This window comes from Toxotes jaculatrix, chromosome 8 (genome assembly GCF_017976425.1).
Source record: "Toxotes jaculatrix isolate fToxJac2 chromosome 8, fToxJac2.pri, whole genome shotgun sequence".
NCBI lineage: Eukaryota > Metazoa > Chordata > Actinopteri > Toxotidae > Toxotes > Toxotes jaculatrix.
In genome coordinates this window covers 23244004-23257239 of record NC_054401.1, presented here as the reverse complement: position 1 = coordinate 23257239, position 13236 = coordinate 23244004, and the positions used below count along the sequence as shown (strand labels likewise).

Sequence of the window (13236 nt, the reverse complement as noted above, 5' to 3'; positions counted from 1 at the left end):
CTATTCATTTACTTACAAGCTCTATTCCAGTGTGGAGTGTTGGAGTAGGGGCACTGAGGGCTGAATTTTAACAAAATACAGTACCAGCGCCTAGTTACCAATGTCTTGTTTTTGCTCCAAAGAGAAATATTTGGATAAGAAAGAGCTTGAGTCTGACTCAGTATATGTTTCTAACTAACTAATGCAGCCCAACAATGAGATGCCATATACAAATATGTCTAACACTAAACACTCAAACACGCACAGTTTCAGGCCAGATGTGCTGTCCACTTAACATTTCAAGCCGACACGGTGTGGGAATATATGTAAGTGTGTGTGTCACTGATTAATTCCAAAATCCAGCGTACCTTTGTTTTCAGTCATTTACAAACACCAGAGAAGTAGAGAGAATGACAAAAATGTAGACAGCATGACTAAGACGGGAAAAAAAGAGTACAAGAAAAAAAAGAGAGAATTTCACCAGAAACACAAACAGACATGTAGCCAGACAGAAAAACAGCCTCACAGACAGAAAAACAAAAAGCTAGACAGCAAGATGGAGGACCAGTCACAGAGATAGACAGCTGGCGGATAGGAGGCCATGCAACGCTGATAGTCGGTTTACTCTAGTCGGTTGAGTGTTGCTGACGAGCTACAGCCTGATGCAGCTTTGTGTGCGGCGTTGGAGCCAAGGTGACTGTTTACTGACAACCCCTAATGAGAGAATATACTGCTGAGATGTGAGTAAGCAAAGATGCTGCGGTATGGAAAAGTCATTAGTGCGCATTGGATGAAACAAGCAACAGAGGGAAAACCAGGAGGAAAAGGCGGCGTGACCTTTCAGCTGTGAGCTTTTAAAGCAAGCAGGGAAAGAACTATAATGGCCTTTTTTTAGACTCCGAAATGTCAAAGGAGCATTTTTCCTATCAAAACACTAGACATGGGGGAACGTCATACATATGCGATGTTATTTACAGCTACAGGATGACTTCACCCAAAACAGGGAATTATCACTCCTGTTGGGAACACATTTCCCAGGAACTTACAAAAAAAAAAAAAAAAAAAGAGGAAAAAAAGACAAACAACCACTTGCTTATTTCCCCTGACTCGTCACTGCGATGCTTTGGCAGAGAATGTTTCAACCGTTAAAGTGTTTAGAGGACCTGGAGCCTAAACACTACGAGAGTCAAACAACAGAGACTGGGAAGGCCTTTTAACGTATTTATTTATTCATTTTTTAAACTGTGTAACTAATTCAGTTAAATTCAGCCAAGACATTCCGCTGGATCACATTAATTAAATATCCACAGAGGCACATGAGAGAGAGGAGGTGGGCTATTAGGTTCATAAATAACCCTACGAGTATTAAATGAAAACCATTTCTACGATCAGTGAGGCTCTGTGTTGTGTCATGGACAGCTCCGAAACAGAATGACTGCTCCAGCCATCCTCCCAGGTAGGAGTGTAAGAATACATGTGTACTGTACAGTAAGTTGTGTGTGTGTGTGTGTGTTTCAGGTAGTTTTTATGTGATCACCATACAATATCCCTGAGGTGCACTGAACAGATTCCTGACACTGATGAAAATACCATTACAATGGCTTTTTGTACTGCATTTGCACACTTGATAAAGTGTGTGAAGATGCAGTGCAGTTCTGCTACAATCAAAAATAACCTAAAAGCTTATGGACACCACAGGTGTGCTTCGCAGTGTGTTCCTGACACTAAAGCAAGCAGTCACATCCTTCACAGGTTTCGGAACAGCATCTATCCTCCCTAATCTCTGTCCTCCTCTCCTCTGTTTCCCCACTTGTGTTCATCTCCATCCAGAGAGTTCAGAGTTTCCGACAGCATCGATTTGGAAAATCTTGGATCTAAGGAAGGACCACTGCACTGCTGCATGATTATGTGTGAGTGTCCACGTGTGGAAGGCACAGGTATAAACATGTAAAAATCCACATGCCTGCATTTATGTGTGTTCATTTATACATATATTCTTTAGATTTGTACGTGTGTGTGTGTATGTGGACTGAACATGCTCATTCTAAAGGGGGGGGGGGGGGGGGCGGTGTTCCAGAAAGTGGAAAACTGGCACAGAGGAAGGCTCCACACAGCCAAGTCGCTCATTGATTCTGGGCATCCAGAGCCCACAAAGCCATAGTAATACTAGCAGAGGAGGAAAAACAGAGAAGGACATGCCTGGATATGTGGTGTCCTCTGAGAAACGGGTTCACTCAGCTGTCAGCGAGCTGTCGTATGTTATGTAACAGCATAGTAACATGGCATCATCGCATAGAAACAAGGTTAAATACAGAAAATTGTTGTTTTTCCACTCCCCAAAGATTATATCCTTAAATACTGAAAAGGTGGCAGCTATTGGAAATATAAAGAGAGAAGTAAAAGCCATTGCACTTCTCATCTGTATATTTATCTTTACATAAAATACAGAGAAGATCTTTTACTCCCTTTATATGTGTCAACCTCTCTGCTGCATCGGCTTAATATCATGTTATTGTATGATGTGCAATGTCACAAGTGATATCTTCAGTACTATATCTATGGCACAGCTTGGGGTTGGCAAACCTACCTGTGACTGTCTTGGTTTTGACCGGGCTGCTGGCATAGTCCGAGGCCTGATTGGAGGGCTGTTTGGCCAATGGCGTGCTCCCTACTGACACCTCATCCTCTCTCCTCTTGGCCAAAGAAACTGAACCTGGATTCTGCAATGAGATCACAGCATGACTGAGCACCGCTGAGGCCATGGGGAAAGAAATATGTAATCACATGCATGCATTTCCATTAAATGTGCATTAATTCAGTCCTTGAAAAAAAAAAAAAGTGCATGTTACCATGTGTAAGAGTACAAATGATTTAAACATCCTGTCTGTACCAGCATTGTTCAGTGTTAGTAAGGCCGTGACCCAGAGACGGCTTCTTCTTAGCTTTAAAGATCTGGGTTAATCAGGAAACACAATGCAATGTATAATGCTGTAAGACAGAGAGAGAGGCAGAGAGAGAGAGAGAGAGAGAGAGAGAGAGAGAGAGAGAGAGAGAGAGAGAGAGAGAGAGAAAAGAAAAATGCAGTGGAACACATCAGAGGCATCCAAGACCAACAAGGACTAGTGACAGCTCCCTGTTTTTTTGAGCAGTCTCCCATGCTGCTGGCAGGCCAAACACACACACACACACACACACACACACACACACACACACACACACACACACACACACACACACACACACACACACACACACACACACACACACACACACACACACACACACACACACACACACACACACACACACACACAGTGAGATGGCGGAAAGACAGAAGACTGGAAGATTGGTCTGAAATAAGGAAACCCCATTAGCATCCGCCAGCAGCACCACTAGGCTATGATGCAGCTGCACAAGGCCGCAGGCCAACCACGTACTGCAGCCTGTATAAACACACACATATACACACACACCCACACACACACACTGATGCAGTTGTTTTTCAATGACTGGGTCAGGACCCAAATGCTGGTTGTGGTAAGATTAAAAATGGGCCCCCAAATTACATTAGTATTTGAAGCTACCGACTGAGGTATGACGCCAAATCCTTCCTGTAACTTAACATGGTGTGAATAAAACACTGTAGGCCAGTAGGTTAGCTGTCCAGAGGCTGGTTTGACTTGAAAATCATATTCAGGTCTGTTGAAGATCTGAGAATGTTCAAAACACTTTTTAGTTAGAAACACACTTGGAAATGCATCCATAGAATACACAGACAAACACTGTATAGGAGGCTTTAACAACAAATGCATGTTCAAAAAAAAAAAAAAACTCTCAAATACTCATTTAAAGACAATACATGTCACTAAAATACTATATGTACAATTCATCTGATCGTTTTGTTGGTTTATGTGTTAGAGAAAAATGTAAAATGGTTGAAAAACTATTATATAATTCCATTTGTACACTTCATGGAAAATATGTGCTTGGCCACATTTTAATGCTCAATGCAAGAAGCAGGTAACCTTACCCAGTGAGCATCGCTCATACCTGGTGGATGACATAATATGAGCTAACTCCTTCTACCACACATCCCGGGGGGTTAGCCAAGGCAAATGCCTGTTCGGTTCTCAACCTTCTTTTTTTCCCTCTTTAATTCCCCTTCTCTTTATTACCTGCTTCCCCAACCATTCGCTTCTATTTCTCCGATTTCTCCTGTTTTCTGCTCACTCGGGTAGTTTAACTTTTAATTCAAACTGTCTTTTCTCCTCACCTTCTCGATACTGTCTTGTGCTTTCTGCTGTCTCCTCTGTGTTCCATACTGTCCTTATCTTACCCCATTCTAGGGTTTTTAATTTTGTCCCTCTGTGTGTTCCTTCTCACCTCTTTCCATATCTGTCCTCTGCCTATCATACCCCCATATGTCTGGCCTCTTCATTGCTTATGACTCCACTTGTCTTTGATACTTTCACTTGTCTTCTCTTCATCCTATCAATTTTTCTTATGCTTTTTCCAACAGCTCTTTCTTCTGTCTTTGTGCAATAAAAGCCCCCCACTCCTTTCCTCATGTCACACATACTCCCCTTATCTGTCCCTCTACATGTCCCTTTCTTTGTCCTGTTTTCTGCTCTGCTTACCCCCTTTCTTATCATATCCTGCTATCCTCACCCTAACCAGTCAGTGTCCTCTCTTCTGTCCTTCACAGGCCGTTGAATGGCCTTCAGCTGGAAGCCTTTTCTGAGCAGCCAGGCCTTGAGAAGGCCTTGACAGGCAGCAGAGGTATATGGCCTTACAGAGACAAACCCATGAACATAGGTGCACACACACACACAAGTTTGCTGCAACATGTCCATGCACACAGCAGCCAATGTTGTGTATCCTTCACATTGGCTGCAGTTCAACTCATAACATGTGTTTAACCCCACACAGCAATAACCTCCAGAGTGAGGAGCTGGTGCAATTAACTCCCTTCACCCTTTGTCTCACACACACACACACACACACGCACACACGCACACACGCACACGCACACGCACACGCACACGCACACGCACACGCACACGCACACACACACACACACACACACACACACACACACACACACACGCCAACAGCCTTTCCAAACTGCAGGAGCCATGAAACAGAGCAACTTCTGGAAAAAAACAATAAAAGTATTACAATATGATACTTTCAAGTACTATATATGTTTATGTGCCTTTATGGGGTGAACCTGTGCTATATCCAAGGCAATCAGACTGAGCATGTCAGCTGTGTGTGCGTGTATGTGTGATGGAGTGCGTGTAGCGTGGGCACAGAGCATTCAATGTCCATAACCATCACCATGACCCCTGTCAAATAAATAGAGAGAGACTGGATGGAAGACAGGGAGCAAAGCACATGGAAAAAGGTAGCTGGGAAAGAGAAGGCAAGGCAGAGGGAGAGGGAGGGAGGCAGAGTTACAACCATTTACATTTGTTTCAGGATCTTATCAAGAGCAGCTCAGATGAATGCAGCAGCAGAGTGTTCTGCTGTTCAGTTCAGTGCTTCATTAATACAAATTGCAAGTTACAGCGCGCTTAAATAAGCACACAAAAGGCCGGGAAGAGAAGCTGATAGAGCTTGTATGAGGAAACGAGAGAGGATCGTGTACCTGTTGCTGCTGCCTGCTGCTCCCTCTGTGAGGCTGGTATAGCAGCCATGTGCATAAGATTGGATCCAGGTTGACGGCTATGCCCTGGACACTGACCAGCAGGACTGCACCTGGACAACACAAACACACACAAAAAAAGCATAAAACAAAAAGAGATTTAATTGTGCAACTTTGAAGACAAAGGAAATCAAAGTGGTGATAAATGAGCAGATTTTCCAAAAGTAAAAACTAAAGTGTAAAGATATAGGGTACATCTGTCTTTCTTTTACAAAATTAAAATTACTGTTTACAAACAGACAAACTGTGTGATCAACTCAGATAATTCAATAGGATCCAGATCAAGCGATGCACAGAATTACTGACTGAGGTGGAAACTATGTGAACTCATATAGACAAAAATGTTCCGATGCTCCTGCTGCAATTATGTCTGCAAAGTACGAAGGACATACATATGAATCACTGAACTCTATGTAAGGTAATGACCAAAGAGCGAAAGTGACTTGGGGCGAATCTGGAAAAACTGAGTGTCAGGTTCTTACACTCCTGCATGGCACACTGTGTCCTAAACACATGCTGGTGGGTATCACGCCTGCTTGTTGGAGAGCAGCAAGGAGCGCTGTTTGTTTCAACTGCTCTGTTCAAAGTGGTATCACACTAAGCCAAGAATAACATTTTCTTTCGATAAATTTCTATGAAACTCGAGTCTTTCTCTGGGTTTTGGTTTACTCTTAAATAATAATCTTTACCAACAATAAGAGGGCCCTGAGGTAATGCATTAGGATCCTATCAATAATGATTCCCATGCCGGCAGGATTAGCGCAGGGTCTTTGGCGTGCCGTGGAATGTCCCAGCATGACGATAGGAGGATGTTTCAGCTCTAGAAAGACTTTCGGCAGTTTAATGGAGCTTTGGACAAGAACCCAGTCTTCTGTTTCAGGCCCTGAGGCAAAGCTGAGTGTGTGTGTAAGTGTGAACGTGTAAATGTCTGTGTGCATTTCACCTCCGACAAAGCCTGATTGCTTGTTGCTTTGCCTAACGTTTAAGTGTCTCTAAAGCATGGACAAAGCACAATTATAAACTCTCCCTCGAAGCACACACACACACTCACACTCACACACACACACACATATTTTTGTTACACCAGCTCTCCATCTTGGCAGGAATTACTTGCTCCTCCATTATTCCCTGTGAACAATGCAAATAAAACGGTTCCAATTTGCTCCACTTTTACAATGTTCAGTGATTTGTGGCCTGTGAGCTTGTGTGTATGTGTGTGTGTGTGTTTGCTGTATATGTGTATGACTGAAAGTATAAGCGATGAAAAATGTGTCTGTCAGTGCTGTATAAATAAAATGTGCGTGCATGTAAGGTGTTAAGTCTGTAGTGTGTGTCTACAGTACGATGTTGTATAGAGTACACATGTATCAGTGCTAGTGTCTGTGTGTCGGATCATTATTCACTAGGTGCTCTTCAGTCCTCAGCCATGGTTTATTACTGGTACACAATATTTTCTGGATAACTTTCTCTGGGGAAACTTTCTCATTGGATCAAGTCAAACTGACTCACAGTTCTTCTATTGCTTCATTTATCTTTCTACTTGCTTTACTTTCTGTCACTTCCATTCTTCTGTCTCTTCAGTTTCTCTGTCCACCTACCCCCACAGACTTCCTTGACTCCCTAACAACAGCCCTGTACTCCTTCTACATCCACCTCTCTCCCGTTCCTCCTGATGAGGAATCATGACCTCAGCCCTGTGGCTTGAACTCTTATACCACAATGTGGCTGCTTAATAGGCTTTGGCTGTGGCTGCAGTGCTGGGGCCTTACTTCAAGTGGTTTCATCATAGCCCAGAAAAGCTTGAGCAGTATAGGACCCAAAAGTCTGGGAATGGGCTGACTGGTGAAGATGTGCTGAAGATGTATTGAATAAATTGACCCGAAATTGTGGTCTATGGGATGGATTGAGCACGACAAACCTCATTCCGTAGAAATGAGTCACGGTGCAATAAATCATATAACTTGGTAGATGGATTGTTTATTAAACAGTTATTACAGAGATAAATGAGCAAATAAAAAGATCTAAAATGCTTAGCTGCAGATAACTCTCCTGACCAGAGCAGCTTAGCTGTGGTTTCTGCACAGCATTAATGTGTATTAAAGCCAATACAGCTTTAAGGCACACTACTGCATACTGCCATCAGTGTTTTTCATCCGAAAACACTAGGTGGAACACTTACAAGGAAAATAGGAAGTGGTAACTTTGGGGCGACAAAAAAAAAAAAATTAAAACCTCACATATCCTGTGAAAAGTTCAGCTTTTTAAAAGGGATCACATGACATGAACAGCATTTTTATGCAAGATGACCAAATCAGTGAAAGAAAAGGGAAGCATAATTTCACTCTGCAGTACCAAAGCCAGCACAGAAATAACAAACACAATAAACAAAAACCCATAACAGCAAAACTGTCTTCAAGTCTTGTAAGCTGGTTCTTAAATAACTAAGTAAGCTGAAGTAACTGGCAGCGCATCAGCAGTGTTTTCAGTGTCGTGCCAGCAGCTGTCATCTTATTGTGGCTGTGTGTCACGTCTGTCTGGCCTCCGCCACTGACAGGCCATGACCATGTTGATACTTCACAACACCACTCAAGAAGCTCTCTTTCTGAGATTAACAGAGCAAACAAGCTTTCTTCCCGCTCCCGCTCCCTCTCTCTCTCTCTCTCTCTCTCTCTCTCTCTGCCAGTTCGACAGTGACACAGAAAGAAAATATGTGTTGACCTGGCTTTTGAAGCTTTGAAGACCGAGGCTTTACCATCCACGCTGTGTGTTCTTGTTTCATCAGTGTGTTGACACAACTGCCCAGAGTGACACCTCCTTTGAAGCACGGAGCACCGTGAAACGGCCTGGCAAGCTTAGAGGGCGACCTCGGCAGCAGGTTAACTGTTGTTTTTCTCTGCTCTAACTGGGCGGCATATGGGTAATTACAGAAAGTGATGACAATGATAACAAAGGTGTTTTTCTTGCTTCCTAAATGATTCCTCAAGAAAACATCTGCAAACTGCTCAGTGGCCTAGACTCTGTAAATAAGCATAACCGCAGAACGTACATGCAGGCATCTGTGAAGACACACTCACCTTGACTCACCCAGAGTGGACCTATTAATGTCAAAGGTGTTTTTTTTTTTTCTTCAGTGGAGACCAGTAGAGTTAAACGAGGGCATGGGGCTGCTGGTGTTGTTTTACGGCTGTCTGACATCCGTCCTCAGGCTACAGTAGAGTGTCTAGACTGAGAGAAGGCATCTAACCTTTAAACCCCGTCTGTCCCGTTCTTCTGTACGTCTCTTCTTTTCTGGGTCAAAAGCCTAAATAATCTATCCACCACACATCTCTCTGTCTTCATCTCTTCTGTCTTTTTATCATGTTACATGGTTTATACATTGACATTTTTAAATGTTAAATCTGCTTTTGTTCAGTCACTGCGAGCATGAAATTCAATAAACTGGGAGTGGTTAGGTCAGTGCAAGTTCAAAACCAGGTCCCACAGTGGAGACCAATGCCCTGATTGGGGTTACAGAGGGCACCACCTCTCAACAACAGGGCCATGACCCCACCATCAGAGTAACAGACAGGCAAAGAGAGGTAGGGAGGGTGCTCACCGTCCACCCCCCAGATAGACGGAGGGGGGGGGGGGGGGTTCATATCCTAGCCAGCTAATCGCCCCCGCAGAATCACTTCATTGTTGGACGTGAAGCAGCGCTGGGACCCTGTGTCCAGCTTCTCCAACAGAAAATAAATAAATATAGCCCAGCCCACGTCAGCCAGATGACTTCTGACAGGTTTGGTTAATTTCGAAGCCAAGTAGCAAAACAAAACATTACGCCAGCGTGCGGAGGCCTACGCTGCCTTTAATTGCTTTTCCGATGAGCTCATGACTCAAAGGTGTCCTGGAGTGAGCCATGTAGCCCGACAGGTGTTCTACTGGTGTGTGTGTCGGTGTGTCTGAGTGTGTGTGTGTGTGTGTGTGTGTATGAGGGGGAGAGGGGGAGAGAGAGAGAGCGAGAGAGAGAGAGAGCTGGAGCTGATGACACCACTGAAAAGGGACTCAGCTGTGTGTGGGTGGGTGCAAGGAACAGTGTGTGCAGTATGTGTGACGTGTGTTTGAGTGTGCATGATTGAAATGTGTTCATGTGTCTTTATTACACATAAGGAAGTGTTTCTATTCGTATCCATTTGTGTGTTTGTGTAGGACTGAACAGACACCGATTCGTGAAGTTACACACCATCTTACTCCCAAACACACACCGCTCTCTGACACACATTCACTGCACTACTGTTCCCCGGCCTTGCTGCAGCCCAGCGGTCTGGGGACCATGCAGCAACACAGGAGCCCAGGGGCTCAGGAAGGACACAAGCAGGTCTGACTGGAAACAGATCCCAGCCTACGGAAAGCCTGCTCTCACTCTGGGCCCATTCAACTCTCCATACTGGAAACCAATGTATATGTGTGTCTGCGCCTGTGTGTGTGTGGTTTTAAGAGACTATAAGCATATATGCATAAGTGTGTGTGTGTGTGTGTGTCCTTCAACATGGCCCAACTGCGGTAGCCTGCAGCTGACAGTCTAGACCCACCTCATAAAGGCTGACTATGGCAGTGGTACAGTAACAGGCAGGAAGAAAGCTGGAGAGTGATTCAGCCAATTAGGGAGTGAATGGATGCAGACAGATAAATATGTAGTGATAGAAGCAGAGAAAGGTAGAATCACAGACACACATGTAGAAAGAGCAAAAGAAAAACAGAGAAACACAAAGACAGAGCAGAGCAGAGAGAAATAAAGGACTTAGACAGAACATATAAAAGAGTGGATGATGAGAAAGTATTTTTTAAGTCATTTTCCTAATCTACATGATAAGTGAGTGGGCCTCAGAGTTTGGCCATGGATCTGTGTGATTTATGAGATGACTTCAGTAAGTCTCATACATGCAAAGTCCTGTGAACTGGATATAATCACATACACCCAAGTCTGGATAAGCAGTGTTAGTACATGTGTGTCTACATTAAATGCATGTCTGAGAGGTTCATGTACATGCACATACATCCACTACATAATTCAAAACTGTGTACATACACTCACTGAGCCCTATATTAGGAACGCTGTACTAACACTGGGTAGTTCCTCTCTGCTCTCAAACAGCCTCAGTTCTTTGTGGCATTGATTCCACAACATGTTGGAAACACTGAGGTTCTGCTCCATGTTGACATGACTGCATCACATCATCTCTGCACATTCAAGCTGCCAATCTCCTGTTCTACCACATCCCAGAGGTGTTCTACTGGATTCAGGTCTGGAGACTGGGGAGGCCACTGAAGTTCACTGAACTCACTGTTATTAAACCAGTTTGAGACGACTTTTGCATTGTTTCATAAAGGGATGAACATGGTCAGCAACAATACTCAGACAGACTGTGACATTTGGACCATGACTGATTGGTATTAAGGCCCAAAGTGAGTCAAGAAAACATTCCCCACTCGATCACACCACCACCACCACCAGCAGCAGTATGAACTGTTGACACAAGGCAGGTTGGGTCCATGGATTCATGCTGCTGATGCCAAATCCTGAGACTAACATCTGCAGCCTCAGCAGAAATCCAGATTCATCAGAACAGGCTAAAATTTTCCAGGCTTCAACTGTCCAGTTTTGGTGAGTCTGGGTCAATTGCAGTTTCAGATGTCTGGTCTTGGCTCGAGTGGAACCTAACATGTCCCTCTGTTGTTGTAATCCATCCACCTCAAGGTATTGTTCATTCTGAGATGCTTTTCTGTTCACCATAGATGTACAGAGTGTTTATCTGAGTTACTGTATCCTTTCTGTCAGCTCCAACCAGTCTGACCATTCTCCTCTGACCTCTCTCATCAACAAGGTGTTTCCACACAGCTGCTGCTTCACTGCATTTTTGTTTTTGGCTCCATTCTGAGTGAAACTCTCGACAGTGTTGGTGAGTGTACATACAGTATGTACTGACCATACACACATGTAGTTGTGCACTAATAGAAACACTAATAAACAGCATGCATGTGTGTAGGAATAGTCCAGAATGTGTGCATGTTAACATGTGCGCATGCATCGTTATCTATGTAATGACCACACGGCTGTATCTCATCCACAGACAGAGCTCTATCCCCATTCCCATCAGCAGCAACACTTTCCCTGTGTACTGTATGCATGGGGGGGTCACTATGCTGATGTTCACATGTTGCAATTGAAAATAGATATTTGATTAGGGGGGGTTTATAAGTACCAAGATTTACTTCATGCTGAGTCAAACAGAGGTCAGTTTTTGACATCATTTGAACAAGTGGCTCTGAAGTGAGATTAAGGCAAATGCTTTTGTTTATGATGTGATTCAGTCTGTACATTTGGAACAAATCCTACGATAGTATCTTACATTGCATAAAACTTACAACACACTAAATATGTGACCATGGGAAAATGGACTTATCCACATCCCCAGTATGAACTGTAAACCAGTAGTGAGGCCAGATGAGGGGTTTGAAGCAGCAGAACAGCAGCTCTGTCGAGCTCCAGATGTTGATAAGAGGCTCTATGGCCTTACATATCCCCCTTCTATTTGATTCCTAGCCTTCATAAATCCACATCAACTCTCATGGTGTTGAAAAGACAACCAGATACTGCACAATTGCTGCCTGTGCCCCTGCTGAAACCCAAGCTGAAACCCAAGCAGGCCCTGATTTGGTGTATCCCAGCTGTTATCTCTCTCCCTATCCTCTTTCTCCCTATACTGTTTCTCTCATACTGCCTCAGAAATAAACTCTCTCTCTGTCTCGCTCACTTCAAATCACACCGAAGGAAAATGCTTAAAGTCACGACCAAATGTGACCCGGCCCTTGTCAGCAAGATAGCTAGCCTTCTTAATGAGAGACGAAACAGACCTGGTCCTGATTGCATTAATGTATCATTACCATATCCATCATGGACATACAGTGCACTGTGTGAACTCTAAATGAGCCCCAGTGTAATGTAAGGGGAACAGGAGAGACACTTCTGAGCTCATTAAAATAAACAGACTTCTGCTTCTGCTGCTGCTTTCCCACAGACAGTTTCAGTTTTGTATAGTTACCTTGAAAACTCCTTATCGCTGCTATCATTCAGCTGACTCATGGGCTTTCTCTACAGTTCAAGCTGAGTTCTCTCAGTTTGTCATGAGCAGAGAGGGAGTCGAGCAATTTTATGTCTGTCATTAGCTGGGGTTCCTTCCAACTAATGTTACATGAATTACACTGTAACAAATAGAAAGGCTTGTTGCAAATGGCAAAATCTGAAGTTTACTTGATACTGCATTAATGTTTCTTGTACTCCTGAGGTTAAAATGTCCATAAAAAGTTATGGAATAAAAAGCAGAGGAAATATTTAAATAAATAATGATGTAGATCTGTCGACATAAAAATAGTAACAACATGAAGACTGGCCCTTATGTTGTGTTGAATGATTTACATATGTTCTGTCTGAAGTTCACTTCATCTGAATGGCATAAGGTTTCATGTAATCCTCCACACAAAATAATATTAAATATTAAAATTAAATAAATTTA

The 13236-nt window shown here is 43.4% G+C and overlaps 1 protein-coding gene across 5 annotated transcripts in view; it reads right to left on the bottom strand.

The window, feature by feature from the left end:
• Nucleotides 1-13236, bottom strand: part of LOC121185668 (vacuolar protein sorting-associated protein 13B-like) — a 362080-nt gene that overhangs the window by 230912 nt on the left and 117932 nt on the right. For all 5 annotated transcript variants that reach the window (XR_005894381.1, XM_041043972.1, XM_041043973.1 and 2 more), the window contains exons 20-21: nt 5630-5739; nt 2567-2699 (exon numbers count right to left, since the gene is read on the bottom strand). Coding sequence is in view for 4 of the 5 variants with exons in the window: in XM_041043972.1 (XP_040899906.1) it covers nt 2567-2699; nt 5630-5739 (243 nt within the window). In the remaining variant the exon portion in view is untranslated. The remainder of the gene's footprint in view (nt 1-2566; nt 2700-5629; nt 5740-13236) is intronic.